Source organism: Falco peregrinus, chromosome 9 (genome assembly GCF_023634155.1).
Source record: "Falco peregrinus isolate bFalPer1 chromosome 9, bFalPer1.pri, whole genome shotgun sequence".
NCBI classification, from domain to species: Eukaryota; Metazoa; Chordata; class Aves; order Falconiformes; family Falconidae; genus Falco; species Falco peregrinus.
The window spans coordinates 19,178,221-19,200,384 of NC_073729.1; the positions used below are offsets into that span (position 1 = coordinate 19,178,221).

At 41.3% G+C, this 22,164-nt stretch overlaps 1 protein-coding gene across 6 annotated transcripts in view; it reads right to left on the bottom strand.

Annotated features, from left to right (window-relative positions):
- ABTB2 (ankyrin repeat and BTB domain containing 2) overlaps nt 1-22,164 on the bottom strand; it is a 156,325-nt gene that overhangs the window by 26,630 nt on the left and 107,531 nt on the right. For all 6 annotated transcript variants that reach the window (XM_055813321.1, XM_055813323.1, XM_055813322.1 and 3 more), the window contains one exon: nt 20,800-21,010. In XM_055813321.1, the coding sequence (XP_055669296.1) occupies nt 20,800-21,010 (211 nt within the window). The remainder of the gene's footprint in view (nt 1-20,799; nt 21,011-22,164) is intronic.

The window sequence follows — 22,164 nt, forward strand, 5'->3', positions numbered from 1 at the left end:
TTGTTACACACGGTGCTGGGCAGCAAGAAGCTGTGGTCAGCCAACAGAAAATACCACTGAGTCTGCACCAGAAATAACACCCATCATGAAGAAATTTCCATTCTGTAAAAAATCTGTATGTGCCAGGGTTATAAATGGCTTCCATGTACAAGCAGACCATGAATGTGGAAAACCTGGTTTGGAAGGAATGGGAAGAGAAAGATTTTTTTAAAAAAAATGTTTATTTTTTTAATCTCAACAGATTTTTCCAAAGGTTTTAAAACTCACAGCTCAACAGACTGCCTAGTTACCCTGTGCCCAAAGGAGAGCAGACTGGACTGCACAAAGAAATGTCAGGAGGGATGTTTTCCTCATACTGCTATCCTAATGTGCCCAAACCTCACCACTCTCATTGCTGTGCAAACTGGATAAATCCTTGCTCTATCAGGAGTGAGTATAATGACTTCAGTTTCTATTTTGCTGTATAAGTTTTACTCATCTTGAAAATGTCTAGCTTTGGGATGGGCTTCCTATTTTTCCCCTGACACATACACACACACACACACAGTCTCTCTCTCTCTCTCTCTCTCTCTTCTTCTATCCAACCATTTCCTTTCTTCATGGTGTGGGCATGCTCACAGGAACAGTTCAATCTTACTTTGCTCACTGACACCACATCAGATAAGCAGTATTATCACATGATCTAAGCAGAAAGAAAGAGATTCAGTTCAACTGAATGTAACGCCAACATTGGGGTGCATTGCACTAAGAAAATAAATGCAATTATTCAGTTTCTAGAAAAGAAACACAATTATTATGCCTGTGGCCCTTAACCTGGGCGTCTATCTGCCTCTAGGGAAACACTGATCATTTCACAGTCTGAAAAACACTGGAGGAGGGGAAGGGGAGAAATCTTCATGGAAAATTAACAGGGAGATGCTGCAAGCTAAAGAATTAATTTCTGTCTATACATGTCTGTCTGTGCCATGGTCTGTACTGTGTGTTTTCCTCTGGACTTTCTGACATTTAGAAGCATTTGGCAGCTCATTAAATTCTGCACATGAAGTGATACAGCCCTGGGAAACTGTCATACTCACAGCAGTAGTTCACCAGGGACACATACTCTCTGTTTTCTATGACGAAGAATGCCACCATTGCTTTGTTCAGTGTCTTGCCGTGAAGCTGTCTTCGAGTGATGCCACATGTAAACTGAGACAGTACACAGCAGTAGGAAGTAAAATGGACAATGTTCATCTACCGTAGACCTTGTAAAGAATCACAGAAATGTCTGATACTGTCATGTGCTGTCAATATTTTACCCATGTTCTTTGAAATTTTCTCCCATTTAGAATTGGACCATCACTCCATTCCCAAGGGGATCAGGTTGGAGCAGGTGAGATTTGCTCTGGGAAAGAATGGACTTTATTATGGGCTTTTTCCCCTAATCTGAACTAAACCACATTGTTTTATTTAGACTTAACCATGAAGGATGGTGGCAGCAGCAGCACTTGGCAGAAAATTCATAGCAAGTTGTAACTTTTTCCTGGAAAATGTACTATGCTCATTTGATTAGCGTGGCCTAGGACATGACCAGCATTCAGAAGCCGCGGGATCACAGACTTTCAGCGTTAACTCACAGGTACAAACTGCTCCTGGGGTGATTCTGACTGGGCACAAGAGGAAAATTTTTAACGATGAGAACAATCAGCTATTGGAATAATCTCTGCAGGGAAGTGGTGGACTCCCCAACATTGGACACTTTTAAGATGTGGATGGATAGGGTGCTTGGCCATTTTGTCTAGACCATGCTTTTGCCAAGAAAGGTTGGACCAGATGATCCTTGAGGTTCCTTCCAACCTGGTATTCTATGATCTATGATTCATATACCACAAAGAAACCAGTCCCCAAAGTAGGCTCTTTGAGGATTTTTAAGAGAGCTGGAGCCAAGACATTTTTGGCAGAGGGAAGTTAACTGGATGCAAAAAGGAAAGAGCTCCAGAGGAGTTAGAAAATTACATCATCCCTCCTCTACATTGAATGCTAGGCTGATGCACTTGGAGCTTGACTTTTAGAGGTGAGGAACACCTGCTACCTCAGATGAAAACAGTAGGTCTTCCCAGAGAAGAAACAGCCATGCTATCAAATTCCTCCCTTCTGCCTGGCTCCCCAGGAGGGTCCAGTGACAAGACTGCTGAAGAAATGAGGAGCAAGGCAAGGAGGAGACATCTCCTCGCAGCCACATCTCTTCTCCTCCTCTGCTATTCTTAGTCACCTCCTGTTTTGCTACAGCAAAACAAAGAGGGAGCCAACAGCAACATCAAGAAAGAAAAACCTTGTTCTTCCAAACAAGAATCTCCTTCTTCTAAAGCAGGAAAGAAAACACTGTCCTAACAGAAGCAATGGCAAAATTTGTCTCCCTCTTGGCAGTCTGAGCTGGTCCCGAGACACATGCATGGTCAGTCTCCCATCCAGCTTGTCCCACGATCTTCTAAACGGTTTAACTGAACAGCTTTCTCATCCTTTCATCTGTAATAACTGCTCTATAAGCCCCTGCTAACATTTTAAGCACATGCAAACTTTAGCATCACAGAACACGTGTAAATATCAGAAAAGTTATGGTCAGAGCAGGGTAGGCCATGATAACTCCCCCATATTTGATTTAATGAAACGATACAGAGGCTACATGCACAGAAGAATCCCAAATCTTCAGAGATCAATGTGGTTTTTTTAGAAGGGACTGAAAAAGAAAGGGCTTTCAGTTTGAGTTTAATGCTGGAATCAAACTCTGGTTCAGTCCCGTTTTACTCTAAAATGTTAAAATTCAAAAAGTCACTAACACAAAGTGAGTTAAGAACAGCTATAAAAAGCCATAGCTCAGTCTTACCTGTTGGTTTCTTTTTTTAAAGGAATAAGCTTAGAAGTCACACTGTGTGTGCACACAGAGAAGGGAGTAAAGTAACTAGCAGAGATACTGAGCTTGCCAGATTGCCAAGCCAAGCAGGCTTTTTCAAAGCTTTTCAGGGCTCCTAGTTAGGGGTCCTGGGAGACCTACATGCAATGAGCAGAACTATGTAGGGCAAAAACAGTGGGAGTAAGACTAACCTGCAACAAAATAGTGAATCACGTAGGAGAGTAGCTAGAAGAAGATGCATTTTTTGAACTTTACGCCAAGATGGAAAATCCCCAAGGACGGCAACAGAGTCAAAAAGAAAACAGAGTGAAGTCTCATTAATTGGAGAAAGGAAAAGACTCTGAGGCAAGACAGAGTATCCAAAAACTAAAGCATGCCATGATGTGGAAAACAGTGGCATATTTACAGTTTGGATTCTCAAACGCTAAATCCCTTTTCAAGCTGCAGGAAAAAATATATTTCTGAGTATGTAATTATATGTGTACAAAACAACAACAGAAATGATGATTTAGAAAAAACAAAATCTTTGCTTCAAAACACAACCCATTTAAGTCAGGAGCCATTCCTTTGAGATTCAAAATATTTTTCTGAATTTGTGAAAACCTCACACATTTACAAAGTAAAGACAGGAATTTCCATGCCAGACCAGATGAAAGGATCACCTCAACAAGTGCCACGTCCTTCAAAGCAGGCAGTCCCAGATCATCTCAGAAAAGGAAGAAGAAATTTAATCACAGTCAACTGGCCCAAAAAGAAAGTTTTCTTCTCAATTCCCTTGAAACAATGACTGGCTCAGATCTTAGAAGATAAAGAGTTCTCAAATTTTAGTGGATCATTATCAAGTTACTAAAGTCTTGGCTTAGATGTGCCATGACACCAGCTTCCACAGTTTAGCGAGTTATCCTTCCGTCAGACACTAACAGAATAAAAAACATCTGGATAATATTATATTTACTGGGATCCCTTCTCCACTGAATCTGCCTTCACAGTTTTCTCTGCTTATAGAATATGAAACGGTACAAGAATAGATTAAATCTAGAACTGGCAGCTCTGATCTTTCCTAGCAATCCTAGTAACCACAGACAGAAATACCACCTTTTCCGCCCTTGTCTCCAAACCACACTTAGAAATAAGGTGCGGCACCAGACAGGTTTTACTTCATGTTAACTGCATATCGAAGTGAAAACTAAATTCAAGCTCCCTAAAAAAACCCCATGAAGTAATCCTTAGGAACTCACTATGAATCTTAAAAAAAGACTCTCAAAAGTCTGTGGTTTATTTATTATAATCACATTTTACAAACTTTGTTTTAACAACAGGGAAAAGATCCCATTTTCAGGCTGAAAACAAGTACTTGTGCTGCTCTGGAATGTGCCATGTGTCTCATTAGAAAAACATATTTGTAACATCTGTATTCTGTGGCAGAAGGAACTCTTGGTTTCTAGACAGACAGAAAATAATTAAAACCAACTTAAATTGCATATAGTTGATGACAAGAGTCAGATAGATATACACGATAGTTTTAACTACAACAATATGGTCATAGTTATGTGGTCAAGGATGTGACTGACTTCCACCTGCCTCCCCCAGGCACACACAGCGCTGCCTGATCCCTGACGGGCACTGTGAGTAGCCACCTCAACAGAGGAAACGCGGAGGAATGGAAACCACTGATTGTGCTCCTTCCAACTCCTCGACGTCCTAAAACTCTCCATAAGTTGAAAACTACTGCAAACAATCCACAAGATGAACTGTTCTTGCATGACTCTGGACCTAACTGCAGTCATGACCTCAAGCAATACACAGCTGTATGTTTAAATCATTTGCACGATCAGATGCAACTATGAGGACTGACTTGCTGTTACATCTGCTGAATTAGATACAGAAAACAGCGTTTGCCAGTGACCTATGCACGTCAACTTTTACTGCCAGACTTGCAGAGGTCAGTTCTACAGATCTCCTCCAAAGGACCTCAGTCTCAAACCCTGTCTCTGAGCGGCCAAGAGCATCCTCGCATCATCACTGAGGCACAGGCTCTTCCCACCACAGAACAGTGGGTCTGGTCAGGGCACATTTTCATCAAATCTGTTAAGCCTCTCCCAGCTCTTATAAAAAGGCGACTGCCCTGGTTTGCAGAAAAAAAAAACCAAAACAACCTTCTAATTTTGTCTGTCATTTCTGCTTTTACAATTTAAGTTCCTGAAAGCCCAAATGTGCTTGTGCAGAGTTACAAGGCAGGTTAGAAACAACCTCAAACTTTCTGCTGTCCTTCAAAATCAACTCACATGGAAAATAAAAAAAAAATAATTGAGACCTTGTTTTAAATACTAGTATTATTATTATTTTTTTTTTATTAGCATCACTGGCTAACAGAAAACAAGAAAAAGCTGGCATGTTTTGTTGCCCCCTGAACCAACCTGACACATCGAAGCCTGGTGCCCAGGACCCACCCCCCAAGGAGGCTGACTGAGGAAACCTTGCCACGCGTGACAGTTCCTGCTGCAAACACTGGTGCATTTTGGAGCATACAAATGGCATTAAAGAAAGAGGCCTGTAACAGCATGCTGTGTGATAGGCAGAGATAAACACTGGCAGACAGCAAGAATGGGTTGTCTGCTATTCTTGGATTAGCCTTGATCCTGTGGGCAGAAAAACCAAGAGGTTAACTCTTACAGTTCAGCTATGCTGGCAAACTAAAAAAACCCCACTGCTATCTGCAAGCAGATTTTGCTGCGGTCAGTGCCGCTCTTCACCGTCCAGTGCTGAGGCTCCTCCTCCATCATTTTTTTGCCCATTATACCTAATTCCCAAAGCACTAGTAGGATTGAGATAACAGGCCTCTTAGTTATGACTTCAATCTGATTTGCCAGCATGCATATGTTAAAAAACATATGCTGGCTCTCAAGCCAAAACCAATCTGCCAGATTCAATCATAGAACTAATTTTCAGGGCCCAGTTGTAAAATCCTGAAGGCAAAGCATTGCCATGCTTATGAAAACTGCCTGGAGCTCCCGAGCTACAACTGTGTGAAGAAAGAGCCAGAAAGATAAATATTTTTGTGCAGTTCTGGAACACTGAAAACTGTTCAGTTAATTATAACTGCAAAAGTTTGTTCAGCTAAACAAAGGCAATCCTCACCAAAGCAAAGGGTTTTCACAAGAAACAGGGAAGTATCTCCTGTTTACCTTACAGCACAAGCCAAACTTACTATTTCAAAAGAGAAATTTTCAAACACAAAATAGTGCTATCTAGAGGCTAAACATTTCAAGCTTAAAAGATGATTCTTTCATTTTCAGGACTAAGAAAAAGCTGATGAAACTTCTGTTTTTCAAGTGACTTGACTGGTGTTACACTGCTAGGCTGTGCCTCACTACCGTGAGTATAGCCTTCTTGTACTGTCAATCTCACCTGCTGCTGACGTCAGTATCTTCTTAATGAAAATCTAAGTAATCTCTTGGCATTTTGCATTCCTGGACTCTGAGAAGTTCCAGAAACTAATTTAGCATGAAAACATGAGGGACACACCAATACATGCAATGAAAATAACTGATTTTGGAGCTCTCTTAGGTGCAATAATGTCATGTGTGCACTAAAATCGGGTACCTACTCCACCCAATAGTGTAGCTATACAATCCAGGTTCTGGCTGCTGTTATTACAATCACAGAGGGTTTCACAAAACAGCTAAAATCTAAGGGTCCGTCTTCTTGAATAAAAGCCAGTCAAGCCCACAGGGTGCAGCATTTGGGAATGAACAGGCAGTAGTCTCTCTAAGACACTGCCAGGTAAGGCACATAAGATCTTCCGTTAATGAAAGATCAGAAGAAGTAGTAATGTCACTGTTATAAGATGCCAGTGTGGCATTTCTTTATCATTTTGCAAGAGACCATCCATTTGTCCTAATGGCAACCTGCTCAATGAACGTATTTCACCTATATTTTCAAGAAGCTTCTGTTTTGTTCCTCAGTTCTTGTCTTAAAATACTGAAGAGTTGCTGTGCAGAAATGGAGAGTGGGTTTGGTTTCATCCAAAGATGTTTGGTACCAGTGGTGAATGAACAGGTTTCTGTTTTTAACCGGGAAGCATAATGCGTTATATGCTTGTATTTTGTCATAGACAATTAAATAAATAGAACCATGTAAACATACAGATATGAGAAATATAAGCAACTGAAGTGTCCCAAATTTAAAGAAAAAATCTGTTGTGATTAAGTCAGTCCTTCTATGTCAGACTAGAAATCCCCTCACTCCTCCATTTTGTCTTTAATATTGTGAAATCTCCCAAATTCAAACCTTTTTAATGCTTCTATCACCGTGATTTTTATGGTCACATCAATGAACCTAAACAGCACTACAAATGGCAGACATAATTGCTTAACTTTGCGGTTCTGATAGGTGGACTTAATTGGTCAAGCTCAAATTCTTTCAGTTTCCAAACATCCTAGAATTAGAGTATGCATGCATTAAATTTCAACATTTGGAGCTGTAGTACTTCTCAGCAGATTGCACAAATGCTGGCTATTAACTCTGCTTTCAGCACAGTTACTTAGAAATGCTACCACTGCTGCTAAACGGCCTCTTGCTTTCTGTTACAGTGTATGAACTTTCAGTGAATTTCAAATAATGATATTTCTTCAATACCTCAATATATATGTGCAGGAGATTTTTTCAGCAGGTAACAGCTTGGCTGAACCAAGAACAATGCAGACAGGACGCATATAAAGTTAAGCTAAGAAGATTTTGCCACCTTGGGTATTAGTAATTCCTGACACCTCTACCGAACTATAAAAACGATGCTGCTTTCTCTCAGGCAAAGATCTATAGATCTAAGGCCAGGGTTGTAAACTTCCTATTATAATGAATTTATGTGCTGCGGACAATAGCCGTAGCTGACAAAATATGATGACTTTGGCAGGTCTGGTCTCAAGTTTTTCAAACACTGTCAGCTCATGAAGCTAACTCAACTGCTCTCCCCGTTTCTCCAGAAAGACAATGTTATCCACATATGCATTGCAGAATCTAGCAGGTAACATCAGCCATCCCTCAGAACACATGCATTTCTACACCAGAAGTAGGAGGAATCTCGACAAATGACAATCTCCATCTTACAAATGAGAGATGTAACAGCATTAACCTTCAAAACCTGACACCATCATGCATGCCGTTACCAATACTATTAGCACTACTAAGAGGCCAGCAGCATGGGCAGCTGCACAAGCAACAACTTCCTACAAAGCAACTTGTCATACTACCAAAGTTTTACATCTCATGTACTCTGAACTACAAAGTTGCAGATTTTATGCTGAGTTTGCAAATGACTGAGTAAGACACCAGCGATGTTTGCCTATACCTGTGACATCTGCAGTACAGGCCAGGAGGTAGATGAAAAAACCCAGCTGTTATACAACTCTCCATATCAAGGCTATCTGTTACCCCATCTCTCTCCCTCTAAAAAGGTACACTTAAATAGCCTTATATTAATAGATTAGATAAACATTCTAATGATGGGGTGGGGGTGGGGTAGTGGTAAGTGAATGCAGTTTTCTTATACATGGCTAAAACCTGTTTTTGCAACAGGTCCAACCTGCTTCATTTTGACCATTGCAGAGTGTGCAGCACTGTGGTTACTACAGGAACACGGAGGAATTCCAAGCTCCAGCTGCCCACTCAGCTAATGACTAGCATGACAAAAAAATATTTTTTGCTTCTAATAGCAAATTACAAGGATATTTTTCTTTTCAGCCCCATTGAAATTGTGCTGCCAGAAAGCAGATTAAAACCACAGAAGCATCAATGAATGACATGTTAAAAATGGCAGTTAAACATACATCAGCTCTAATGCCAAGCACAATGTGCACAATTACTCTTTTTCAGCTTGTTGAGAAAAATATTATTATTCAAAATCTTCATCCGCTCTACATTTCATTACCTGTTACTTGACTAAAACTTTCTATCAGCACCCAGTGCTCTGCATTTCAAACCAAAGAAGAGTAATCAATAAAATGTATACGAAACATGGGAAACAGATACCTTTCTTCCCAGAGTTTTTACCTCAAAGAAAACAGAAGGAGAAATTGTGTTTCAGAAGTAAACTAGTTTTCATTTGTCCTTCTTCACAGCAGGTACCTCTGAGCCCTGACTGTGTGAATAAAGCTGTACATAGCCAAAATGGTAACATATCACTGCACTGCGGCAGATGCCCTTTCTACAGGTACAGGCAGGTTAAGTGAGATTGGCCACTTACCCTTAAGTATACCGAGTGTCTCAAAACAGATTTTCACAGACTAAAAGAGGTTCCAAAATGAGTTAATTAAACTATCGTAACTTCTTGCATAAGGAGGAATGAGATACCCAGATGGAAAGTCATTTAAGGAACATATGTTTCTGTGATGTTCTAATACACCAACTCTTCAGAGATACTTCCCAAGAATTTGGCAGCCACAACAGGGAACTGAGCACTGACTACCTGGCACAGTGCAGTGCTGCACAGAGGTAACTCTTAATCACGCAGTCTGGATGCTGGAAGCAATATAATTACAAGATATGTTCTGAGCAGGTTATATTAGTCCTCTTATAATTTCATGCTAATGTGCTTCTATTTCTCTCAACTAGCTTAACTATCTTCTCCTAGTACTGCATCACAGACAACTCACCCTTTCCTACTGAAAAAACCTACCAATTCTGAAGCAGCCATCTCAGAAGAACCCCATGTTTCTCTGGAAGGACCTTTTGTATTTCTGAAGGAAGCCGAAGAAGTGAGGAATGGCTAAGTGAATTCCTTACAGTAGTAGAGTTTTCCAGCAAACCTAGGAACAAAAACTTACAGCTTCTGCCTCCCCCCTCTATTCTCTAACCATCATGATACACTTTCTAATTCATGGAAGAAAGAACTTCAGATACAAATTCTTCAATGGAACTCAAGTTCCCAGTAGTTTGACTCCAGACTGAAACTATCCCTTTTAGCAGCATCACTCCAGATTTACACTGATAAGCAGTAGGAGCAAAACACAGCTCAGTCTCTTTCCTCTCTATGCAAACACGTTAGGCCAGCATGCATGGTATCAACAAAAGGTTGTTTAGCCCCAGAAGAATCCACGAACTAGAGCTGAATCAGCTCAGACATGTAACTCATTTGAATAGGATTTGTCTTGCAGAGCAGACATGCTTTTAAAACAGTCAGGTCAGCATTTACTGTAAAAAGCACGATGAAAACAGTACAGTTTAGCTCCGTAAGTGACCACCAGGTCACGGCAGTACATGCACTCGTATATATAGGACAAGAAAGCGCAAACTGCCAGGGTCTCCTTTAACAAAGAAACAAAGCAGAGACATACCAACCTAGGATTACCCCAGGGGAGGCTTAGTTTCTAATCTCCACAAGATCCATGAGAAAGAATGATTGTTGCTATTATCATGAATTATACCCAGAAACATTTACTCTTCAGAAGAGCTTAGCTCTTCACTCTCTGTTACAAAGATGTCAGGAACAGTAAGAGCAAAAACCCCAACAACCTGTCAGCCCTGGCTGCTGCACAGCAAAAGCTCACAATTCTTTCTTTCTTTAGTGTGGCCTTTGTTAAGGCACCACCTAACTCCTTCCTCAGGAAACAGGCAAGTTCTGCAAGTGAAGGTCTGTAATTTGGTCCAATAGGAAATAATATTAACTTCAACTGGAAACAACAATTGCTGAAAAAGAAGAAACTTGTTGGCTTGTTACCACCATCATTCTTTGCAATATGGTCAGAGCCTTTCATCCACAGTTACTGCTTTTTACTTGCATTAGTTACAAGAGCACTACACTGGTATCACGGTACTGTCTTTAAGGATCTACGCCTAGGAAAAACCAGAGACAGGCTCATATTAAATGATGGCAAACCAGCAAGGGTCGGGCAGAGAAATTTAGGCTCTCAGTCAGTCCTCTACTGTTTCAATGGGCAGTCACTGTCTGAAAGATGGAAAAAGCCAGGAGTCCTCATCTTACTCATTTCTGTGTTTCTATAATACCTCCTTAGTAACATGTGCTGTAACAGTTTTGTTTCAAGTTTCCCTGGATTATTTTTCCTTTGTTTTTGATGCTAGCTTGCTGCCTAGTCTTCTCATCATGAAACAGCAAACAATAAACAATACACAACACAGGGTGCCTACAGGCACTAAAGATTTCTGTTCGTGGCAGCCCTGAGAATCCAGGCAGCTAAGTTGCCAGGCTGTCATTTTCTTGCGCCTTCTTTTTTATCTGAACAGATGGAAACTTAAGAGCAGAAGCCAAGAACTTAACATGGACATCTTTACACTAGTTACAGTAATTACTGTAGCTGTAGTTATAGTAATTGCAGCGTGGTAGCGCACACAGAATGGCTGTCATCTCTTCGTTGCTAAACAAGATCATCCATCTAGTTTTCAAACATTTTTACTAATAGGGGACATTTGCCAGAAATGGCCTCGGTCAAAGACAGTTTTTCGGGGGTTTTCCAGCAAGCACTGAGGTCTACTGCGAAATGCCTATGAAAGCAGAAAATAGTGTTTTCCAAATGAATGTTTTGCAACAAGACTGTCAAGCGCCTTATTACTTCTCTAAGTAGGTGGTAAGGATCAGCTATTGCCTGCTGTCTACCCGAACAGCCAGTTCTAAGAAGCGATGGATTGATACCTATCGATGATTTGGAAGGTACCAGGCTGACACATGTAAAACAACTTTAAGGGACAAATAATGTAATTAAGATCCACCAAAGCATAAGCATAAGCAGCTGAGGTTGAACGGCACTCCTGGAGATGGCTTAGTCCAAACCCCTTGCTCAAAATCAGTCAGCTAGAGCAGGCTGCCCAGGACCACAGGAAACTGGTAACCTTTCTGGTGACCCGTCCCCCCTGCGTCTGTGCCATCTGAGACTTCTCAGACCATCCTTAACTGTCGTCCATGGAAACCAGCACATAAGCAGTGGCAAGATTTCCAGACAGTGTAACAGCCTGGCTTTTGGCACATGGCTTCACACACAGCCATTAAGCATCAATTTTTGTTTCACTGTGTATGCTCTTTTTTTACCTGTAATGCTCTTTCCCTCTGTGCTAAGGCTGGCATAGAAAGGCCGTCACTTTATTCTCCATGAAGTCTGCATTGTGCTGTTCAATTTCATACACAGTGAGATTCATCTCCTTGCAATTTTGTAGATAATTTAAATAATCCATGTTTGTACCACACCCCTGCTCCAATACAGAAAGATCAGAAGATAGGGGCTACTTTGGAAACACTCCAATAACACTGCAAATTGCTTACAGCCAGTAATATGGAAGAAAGGCTAGTCTGTCACAGGTGTGAGATACCCAGAGTTAAAAAACAAAACTGAGCGGTGTTTGTTTATACAAACAACATAAAAGAGGGGGGAAAAAAAGATCTAATTCAGAGGAGACTGCATTGCCAGTCTCAGCAGTTACACTTGGATGAATTCGATCCTCAGGGTCTGCAATTAATTCCCTTCACTACTGCCAAGGTCATCCCTCACATTCCAATTCTGCAAGCTTTGAACTACAAAGAAATAAACAGTTAAAAACATTGTAAGACTTAAAAATACCTTAATAGACGATGCCTGGCAAAGGCAGGAATATTACCAAGAGCCCAAACATAACTACTATTGACTTAAACTTGACTTGGTCTTAATTCACTTCACCTATCCAATGCTGTGATGCCCACAGCATGTGTGGACACTTCATCCTGGATGTCTCTTCAGTCCTTCAGTCAGGATACCAGGAGCACATACGTAGCCCCACTAGCATGGGCTCTGACTGTTAAAAAGTGAGTAGTTTCTACATGTTTCTGTTTTTCTCTGGCTAGATGTTACTACCGTAACATGTGCTGAGATGTCACCATAAAGAGCAGGAAGGTCAAAGTTGCTCACTCCAAGCGTTAAAGCTATTGAGTCCTCCTGTTAAATGATGTATGCTCTCAATTTGCAAAACTGTGGAAGATACTCAATATATTGCAACTATTTACTATGGGCACAACAAATACATAATCCTGCCTAAGATCAGGAACAGCATCACCAATGAACAGTTAATTTTAGTCAATAGATACATGTTGATTTAGCTTATTGGCTTTTGAAACAGGGCCATTCACTCCATCTTCCTTATGAATGAGTATCTCAAAATCACAATTAAGTCTGACATTAACTGGTTAAAGTCTGAAACAAGCAAAAATACATGGTAACAGCTTCTCTCCTTAAGACTGGTGCAAGAAGCTGATCTTCTCTGTTTATAGCCTTCTCATTCTTCTAATAAATCTACCAAACTAATCTTTCATCAACAGCAAATAGCTTTTTTTTTTCTCTTTAAAACAAAGAGGGGCATGCTTTTACGTCCACTCTAAACACACAACACCATAATGGCACAGCTCAATGGAAGGCTTCTTTCTGTTTCCCTATATTTATAATCAGCATCAAAACAGCTATCCGGGGCAAAAAAAAAAAAAAAAGAAAAAAAAAAGAAAATCAATGGGACTATTGCATGGGGGTGGGACTGGAATATGCTCACTGACACCTCTTTCTGTAATCACCCTGTTGACTTCAGGGATACTCTGAGTGGATTTAAGTACTGTTAAACATGAATGTATGATTACAGCATTATGCTTTCTCAAGGCAAATGCCTGAATCAGGGTCTACTTTTATTATTCCTACATACCTATTCTGACTGCTGAGGCAGCTATAGACAGAATAGAAATATCAGAATTTCAGACAAGAGATCCCAGAACTTATTTTATTGCAGACTTTTTCAAAGACACAGCCCACTGGACTAAGTGTATCAAGTTCTGTTCCTGATGTGGCATGGTAACAATGGGATATGGCTATAAAATAGAAGAATTCAGACATAAATATATTAAATTTGAATTGGGAAAGACTAGGCCAAAGATAAATCTAAAAGACAGACAATGATGTAGTTATGGCACTTAATAAAATTCCATAAACCTGTGGTTAAAAAGAGTAGAGAGGAAAAAAAGACTCCTGACAGACCAGTGAGAGTCTGGAAACATCCATCTGGAGAAAAGATTTGTCCAGAAAAGCCTTAACCAGCTCTGAAAGCAGTGATACTTCTCAGTGATGTTGAGGATGCAGCTCAAGCAAACACAGGTCTCAGCAGCAGGCTCTGCAGGTTATTCCTGATTTTCCTTCCTTTTCTGCCAGTTGGATGCCCATGCACAAGACTTTCTGGAGACAACTCACATTAACAACTGGAATGTTAGTAATTTCTTTAATATGAATTGATTTTGTTGTATAAATTTGACCCATGTGACCAAATCACTCTGTTTCAAGTAATTTCAGAATGAACATTTAGTTGTGCAAGGCATTTTCTGAATACAGGGGAAGAAAGCAGCTAACCATGATGGAAAGAGCTGAAGGCTCTAATTATTTCTAATGATCCACCTAGAGATCCTCAAGTGAAAAGGCACTAAGTAAGATCAAAGTAATTCTTTCTCAAAACATGAAATTTAGAGTATGTGATGAGGAGGCAGTCTTCATTGGATGGCCACTAGGGGTTTAGAAATAGCTGTAGCACAGGGGCTCTTTATTTGCATCAACCACTGCAAGGCTCTTAGACAAACTGCACCAGAAGGCTCTTGAAAGCAGCACTGTAGGAAAGTAGATGCGCAAACTACTTGGAGATTATTTTTCTCTCAGTGGAAGTCAATGGAAGGTCTCTGAGGTATCTCAGGACAGACTTGATTTTACAAAGTATGAAAGATAAAATAAAGTCGTAAGGCCACTGCTCTATTCAGTCTGGTCTGAGCATGAGTATTTGAATCTAAGAGCGTAATAGGCCAAGAAGCAAACTTGATCACCATTGAATCCAAGGATGTTTAGACAGGATTTTGACACTAACAGGAAATATTAATTTAGAGCCCTCTCTGGTTTCCATGTTAGCCAGAGTAAATTTGGATTATACTCATAAGAAAAAATATCAAGTGCTCTAGCCACTGACAATTTAAATCAATAGCTCATATATTGGAAGAATATAGCATTTGAGCAAATAGCACTCAAAAATAGCATGAAAGGGCTACAATCTTTTCTTCTGGCAGCATCTGATATAGTTTTCATCCTTTCATAATAAATAACGTCTCAGAGCAGGCATTCCTGGAAGTACTCCACATAGAGAAAACCCAAGTAGATAGCTCAGCTCCCTCCTCCTCCTGCCCAGCTAATATGGCACAGGAGAGCAGGCACAAGACCATTTCTCCTGCTTGACCCTACTGAAAAATCAGGCTTGCACACTTATCCATGGGCCCTGGATCATGTGAGGTGACAGATGTAATAGGAGAACTCCTGTTGGAAGCAGAAAAATTTCAGGTCACTTTTAAACCTTGTAGAAAAAATCAGCCATGCATCCGAAAGCAGAGTAAGCAGCAGTCTTTCTGAAGGATTTCATGCGACGAGGAAGAAACTGAGCAAGCCCAAGTTTGTTTACCATCACATCACAAAACAGACTCCTCCAGAGAAGCAGCAAATCTGAAGCAAGCCTTCTAGACTCCTGCACATGGAAAACAGGATGAAGCTTTCTCTTTTCTTACGAGGTGGCCCCTGTGTGATCGTAGTTGGCTTCTTGCAGTGTCCACAACTTTTCCAGATGAAGAGCTGTGAATTTCCATCAAATTGGCAAGCCCCAAATTTTACTATTGGCAGCTGACAAATCCTACATCAGCTCTGGAACTTCCCTAGTGTTTTACTGGATTTTCACTGACAGAGTCAGATGGGTACAGTCTGTGTGCTTCTGCTGATGTAAATTCTTTTATACTCACTGACGCTTGGAATAAAATAATGCACCAGCAAACTCCGACAACATGTAAAACTTGGCACATCTGCAACATGGACAGCTCAGAAAGGTCTGATTTGGCCGGATCCATGGGCACTGATGGACAAGCCCAGAACTGCTTTTAGAATGTTCTAAAGACCAACAGTATCAACAACAGTCAAACATAATTTATCATTTTTTAAATAGGGCAGCTGGAAGAGGAAGAAGCTCAGCCTACCAAAGATGGATAATCAGCTACACAAGGAAGCAAGATCCAACCTTTCTGCCTGTTCATAGATATTAGATCATGCTACCTTTCCTACAGTAAATGCTGTATGCACATGAGAACCAAAAAGACTTACGACAAGGGCAGTCAATGGTGTCTTATTCCTAGCTCTAAAGCTGGATGGACCACTATCCTGGCCAAGTCAACTAAACTAAGGTAGACTAGTCCACCCAGCTGTAAAATAATATTGACCTTGATTTGTGCTCTATGGGGAGAAGACAAATACTCCTTAACGTAAGTATCACCAAGAGAGCTTTCTTGCCTTGACACACCATTAAAAATGAGACAAAAGCTTTATATCCCACTTGGGAAAAAGTGAAGAAGGGAGAAAGAGACTTCATTTACCTCTGGATGGCCCTTCTCAAGTCACAGCATCGCAAACAATCCCAGCAAACATGCTCTGCTGCTCTGGGACATGATCTCACATTGTGGAGTGCTCCCAAGCTCAGCCAGCCTGACATAAGCAATGGGAAAAAACCCAGAGCAGAAACAGAGCAGAGAGGGAGTGCCACGCGTCTGCTCACTCTTCATTGTCCAAAAACGCATTGTCTGACCTCTGACACAACACAGACTATGATCTCTGAGAAACTCAAAAAAATCTTATTGCACAGCAGAGACACTTCTTTGCAGCAACAAAGACAGATGTACTCTCTGATGACACCAAAAAGCTCCTAGCCTTCAGGCAGTCAGGTGTATCATTATAGAGGCAATCAACTTGTTCTCCCCTCAGGGTCTAATTTGTTTGCCAAAGTATTGCACAAGTGACGCTCTGTATTTGGAAAACACTTCCTTAGGTGGCCTATTTGACACCAAATAGCAGATGGTTTACTGTCCGTGCAGCAAATAAGGCCATTTCTGGGTTCCAAGTGTGTCATGGCTCGGTCATACAGTAAGCAGCTGCATTAATTGTGGAAATGTTTAAAATGTTTTGCTTAAGATACCCAAGTGCTTTCTCTCTAATTCTGCCTCCTCTCCTCCTGCTTCAATGCTTTCACCTGGAGGAAAGTATCAGAACCAGATATAACCAACACAGAAAATTCCCAGAATTTCAGTCTGTTGGTATCCCAAATGATTCACACACTGGAGGCCAAATCAGAAAGCTCCTCTATCTGCCAAGCTCCAGAGACAACTACATCAACCCATTCCTGCAGGATTCTACAGCTTACCCACCTCAGCTCTTTAGTTGTTAAGGTGTTTGGCATGGATAACACACACAGTTTATGACAGTTTAAACTGGCTCTGTTCATTGGGGTGTCCTGCATACCTAACTGCAAGTGTGTACGTTTTCATACCTTATACACTTCGCTGCGGGATATGTTCAGAAGCTCAGCTAAGGTTTTAAAAGCCCTTTATAGCATATGAAACCCTCAATTAGGCATTGTTTCAGAACCTGAATTCTGTGTTTGGCTTCATGTTGAAGCAAAGTACAATAAAGACCTTTCAGATCCTACAGTGTTAGGATTTTCTTAGCACTCCACATCGCAGTGTGACACACAAAGCTCACAGACAACAGAAAGCTAAGCAGGACAGAGAGTAGGTTGTCAGCTCTTGAGATGTACTGAACAACTACAGTTCCTTCAACTGAATCAATATAGCTCACAGATCTTCCCAAGATCAGGTTTTACCAAGCCTGCAGCTCTAACAGCCATCCCTCTCTCTGCGACATTTCGAATCAGTATTCAATGCCAATTGATTTATACAGGAGCCTAGGAACTGAAGCACCAGCAAATGCAGAATAGGTCAGCATTACTGTCCTTGTTTGTGACTGAGACTTTTTTCAGTAGAAAACAAACTGCGATTGCAATGCACATAACAAGTATATTGCAGAGAGAGAGCATAAAGGCACAAAAGAGCAACACAGAGTTTGCAGCTGATTTAGCACAGCTCAGGAAAGAATAAAAGAAATGGGCTGCTCAGCCTTGCCAAGTCACATTAGGTGAATCAGTGCCCTCACCTATCATGCCACAAGTCTGGCATCTCACACACAGCCTCAACCATCTCCCCTCTGAAGCCACGAAAGAGTAAACTACCTTCTGTATAAAGTGCTGATAGCCATATTTATCCCACTGGCTATGCTAAATAATGTGCCCAGCGGTCAACACAGTAAGACACATAAAAATACATCTTGGAGCAAATGAAAGGCAGGTTGGATGTTAATTTCTAGCACACTGGGCAGGACTATCTTCATTTCCAGGTTTCACAAACTTTTCAAAGCCAGTTGTTTAACCTAACAGTCCTCAGGTTCAGGGTTTTTTCCCCTAATGTCAGTTTTTGCTCCATTTTAATATATCCTCTTTAGTTTCCTTTACAGCTAAGTACTGGTCAGAAAAAAGTGGCAGAAATTTCCCTTACACCAGCTGTTATAGGATCTAGTGTGGATTTTAAAACAGAATAGAGTTGCAGCCTGCATTCCAAAAGAACTCCAGTGAACCATGTGAATAGCATTGTTTGGGAGCAATTGGAGAGATAACTGCACTCCTGATTTCACTCATTTATTATCTTCAGTGTACAAAACAAGTAGCTGCAGTAACATCATCTACTGACAGTACTGAAAAGAACGCAACAAAAAATAGAAAGCTTAATCTACATTTCTGATACAAGCTGTTTAGCAGCTTCAGCTGTACAACTGTGGGAACTAATGGTACAAAGTCACAGAATCTGGCCTCACGAAAACTTGTTTTTTTCACAGTGTGCAAACACAAAGTGCAAAATAAACAACTTTGCACTAGGTATGGTATTTGATTAAGATTAGTGAGCCCAAAAACCAGAGCTACCAATGGGCTCAGAGTTGTGCAGCCATGCCTCTTTGCTTTCCTATTAATTCAACTTCACTTAAGTCCTCTTGGTTCTTCATATGTGAACATCAATTCCCTCTCCCTGATGCTGGAGTTCTACTCACAGATTGTTCTTTTTGAAAGGATTTTGGGGGATCAGACAAACAGAAAGACAAACTTCTTTACTTTTTAAAATATTTGTGCTCCTGCCAGACTGAGACCTCAAAGAGGTTGGTCCAGTGCAACCTACAATGAAGTACAGAAAGATGATTCAAGAGAATGAAAACAAATGACTGGTGGAGGTAGCTACACACAAATTATTATGGCCAAACAGGCAGTTTAAGACCAACAACTTTATATTTTCCTCCTTATTTGAAGTTTCCCTTAACCTAAAGTAACTTACCAAGACTGAAATTATAGAGATGCCTTCTATGCAGTATGTTTTTCTGCACCCTGGCCTGAAAATTCAGAGCTTTTAAAGGGGACAGTTCAATCTACTATTATTCTCAAGAGGTCTTCTCACTCCTGACTAGCCAGGCTCTGGCCATGAAGCCACTAGCCACATGTGGTTCCAGTGGTGGTCAACACAGCTACAATAAACTTCTAAGGCTGCTGAAGTCATCTGGCAGGCTTGGCGCAGGCCAACATAGGTCTGCATGAGATGGGGCTGACTTGCAGCATCAGAAATGCATGGACAGAAGACAGTGCAGTCTGAAAGCAATTAGAAAGCATCTCAATTAAAAAAAAACCCAACAGGCTATCCAGCATGGAGCAGAGGAAAAAGCACCATAATCCCCACATGTGCAGAAAAAAACAGGGAAAAGAGAGAATGGCTTACTTTCGTAGGATTTTAGAATGAGTTTTATTTGTATGCTACTGTGATTTCATATTGATTTTAGAAGCTGGGCTGAGTACAGTAAAGCCCAAGGTGGGAAGAAGAAACCAGGTTATTTACAAAGCTGCAGAGATGTTCTTTTTTCCCTGCTCACCTGCCTGACAAGCACCTTGGGTTTTTGTTTTGTGCATGCGGCCTCCCTCTCAGGATTCAACACCTCACTACTCTAGGAAACTTCCCAACCACAGGCTGCTTTTTGGAAGGGCCAGGATAGAGCCATCAGCCCGGTGTCCAGCAGGGTAAAAGACATCCAAAAAGTAGCACAAATACTCAACAGAGTTAATCAGAAGCCAGAATTTCCCATTCAGGTAAGATTTCTGAAATAAATACAAAATTGGATATGCATTATGAACTGGGCAAACCTAACAATTCCAGAGGGGCTTGGGTCTCCCCGCAGGATGCAACTGCAAGGCAGCCAGCACTCAGTCTGCCTATGAGCTAAGGAGCTGGAGAGCAAGAGCTGCCTGACCTGTCAAGGAACTCAACCTGTGGCCAGTGCTCTGAGGGCTCCTCAGCTCTCGGCTGCCACCAGCCTGCCAGGCAGACTGCCAAGGAGCTGGGCAGGAAGGAAACCAGTGAGGTTTCTAACAGAAAAAACATCCCGCTGGAAAATTTCTGACCACTCTAATAATGGGCCTACTTTCAGAGTCAGTTATGGTGCTGGCAGAAGGTAGGAAGATCCACTGCATTTTCTGTTTAGTTATTGGCTTCCTATATACATTTCTTTCTATACCAAACATGCAGCATCAACTGAAGTAATCCTTACGAAGGATGTTCATAAAACCCTTCAAACCTCTCCACAGCAAACGACATTGCTTTTCCCGAGAATGATGACAATTGTTAACTGGCAGTGGTAACATTTTCTTTGGTAAGGTCATTACTGCTTTAGGCAACCACATGTACTTTTGGCAGCATCTCTAGACAAGCCTTGTTGGCAGCATACAGTATATGCCTGCCTCGCTCGGAAAGATTGCATGAAAAAACAGCTCACTTTCCAATTCCAATTCCAAGGCTTTGCAAACTTGGCAAGGCTGACAACATAATCTGGCCTGACTGCAGGAATAACTGATGCCTGATAGGTTGCATCCCACAGAGCTGCCTGAGCTGCCCATGCACACGCAGCTACTCTGCAAGAGACCTTCTCAGCCTAACTCTTGGACTACTAACAGTTGATGGACCTACATACCGTTCATTGTTCAGGGTCATTCTTGGAGGATCAAGGTTGGGGTTCTCCATGGACTCCATTTGAGGACAGCGTAGGAAGTAGTAGAGGGTGTGGAGAGCATCAGGGGACCAGGAGATGGGCTGCTGCTGCCGGGTTTGCCGAATGGGGCTCATGCCTGGGCGGATGGTATTCAAGCACTGCATGTGGTGCATTGCTCGTGATACCAAATCACCTGCACAAAGAGAAAGAATGCAAAATCATCTTTACTATTCATCTACAGTCCTCTTAAGTACACTTTTTGAACTAAATAAAATCTCTTACAGTTAGGAGAAGTGTCTTTTGTGTGCGCATACCCTTTTTCATCCACAAAGGCATAAGCTGCCTGCAAGCCACCACTCCGCAAGTTGTTGTATGGGAAATTTAACTTTCTTTCAAATGACAAGCTATTAGTTAGAAAACAGAATGAAATTTCTCTCAGTCCCCATACATTCAGAACAACAGCTGTACAGTGATTTTTCCGTCCTGTTTTATTGTTGGTTTTCTCCTCTTTACAACCACATTATTTGAGTTTCTTGTCTGCCTACAAAAACTATTGATGTTGTAAAAAGTCTACTGCCCAATCTGGGAGCACAGCTTTCACAAGGCAAAGCCAGTGGCACCAGTACAAATACTTTACTCTCATGGCCAGCATCACCATTTTATGTTATGAGATTGCTCCCATTTCTTTCAGCTGGGTTATGACATTCTACCCTCTTACCCAGGAATTTGTGACAAATTAGTGACATTATATTCAATACAGAAATCCCTTCTTTCAGGGGCCTGCTTCTCTCATTCGTACTCTAGCTGCAGGTTTCTCTGAAATAACGAGACCTGACTCTCATATTAAAAAGCCAATCTTTATCATGCTAACTGTCACAAGCTGTGCCAGAAATTTGCCCCTGAGCCTTGTAGGAAGTTCAATCCAGGTGCTTTCTAGGCTGCTCAGTCCTCTTGTTCTTTGAACTTGAGTCAACCTGCCTGTGTGTAAGAGTACTGGTAGGCCTGAGGAGGCCTGGAAGAAGGTGACCTGTATTACAGTGTCTACTCAGAAAGGATTTTAAGATTGCAGATTTTTAAAAAGTTCACAGGGCAATGACCCCCAGACAACAGCTATGCAGTCACATAATGCTGGTCTTTCTGTAATAAGCTTACTTTGGGCACACCCTGTTTACTCTCCTTTTATTGTGGTGCACTGCAAACTCTCAAGAGCTTTGCAATAAAGGCTTCAAACATTACATCTTTGAGTAGTGTGACTACCAGACCAGCGAGCTGAATGATTACTATAGATTACTATACATAGCCAGGCTCTATTTTTTCCTTGGGAGAATCCTCTGCCGCTTTATGTTT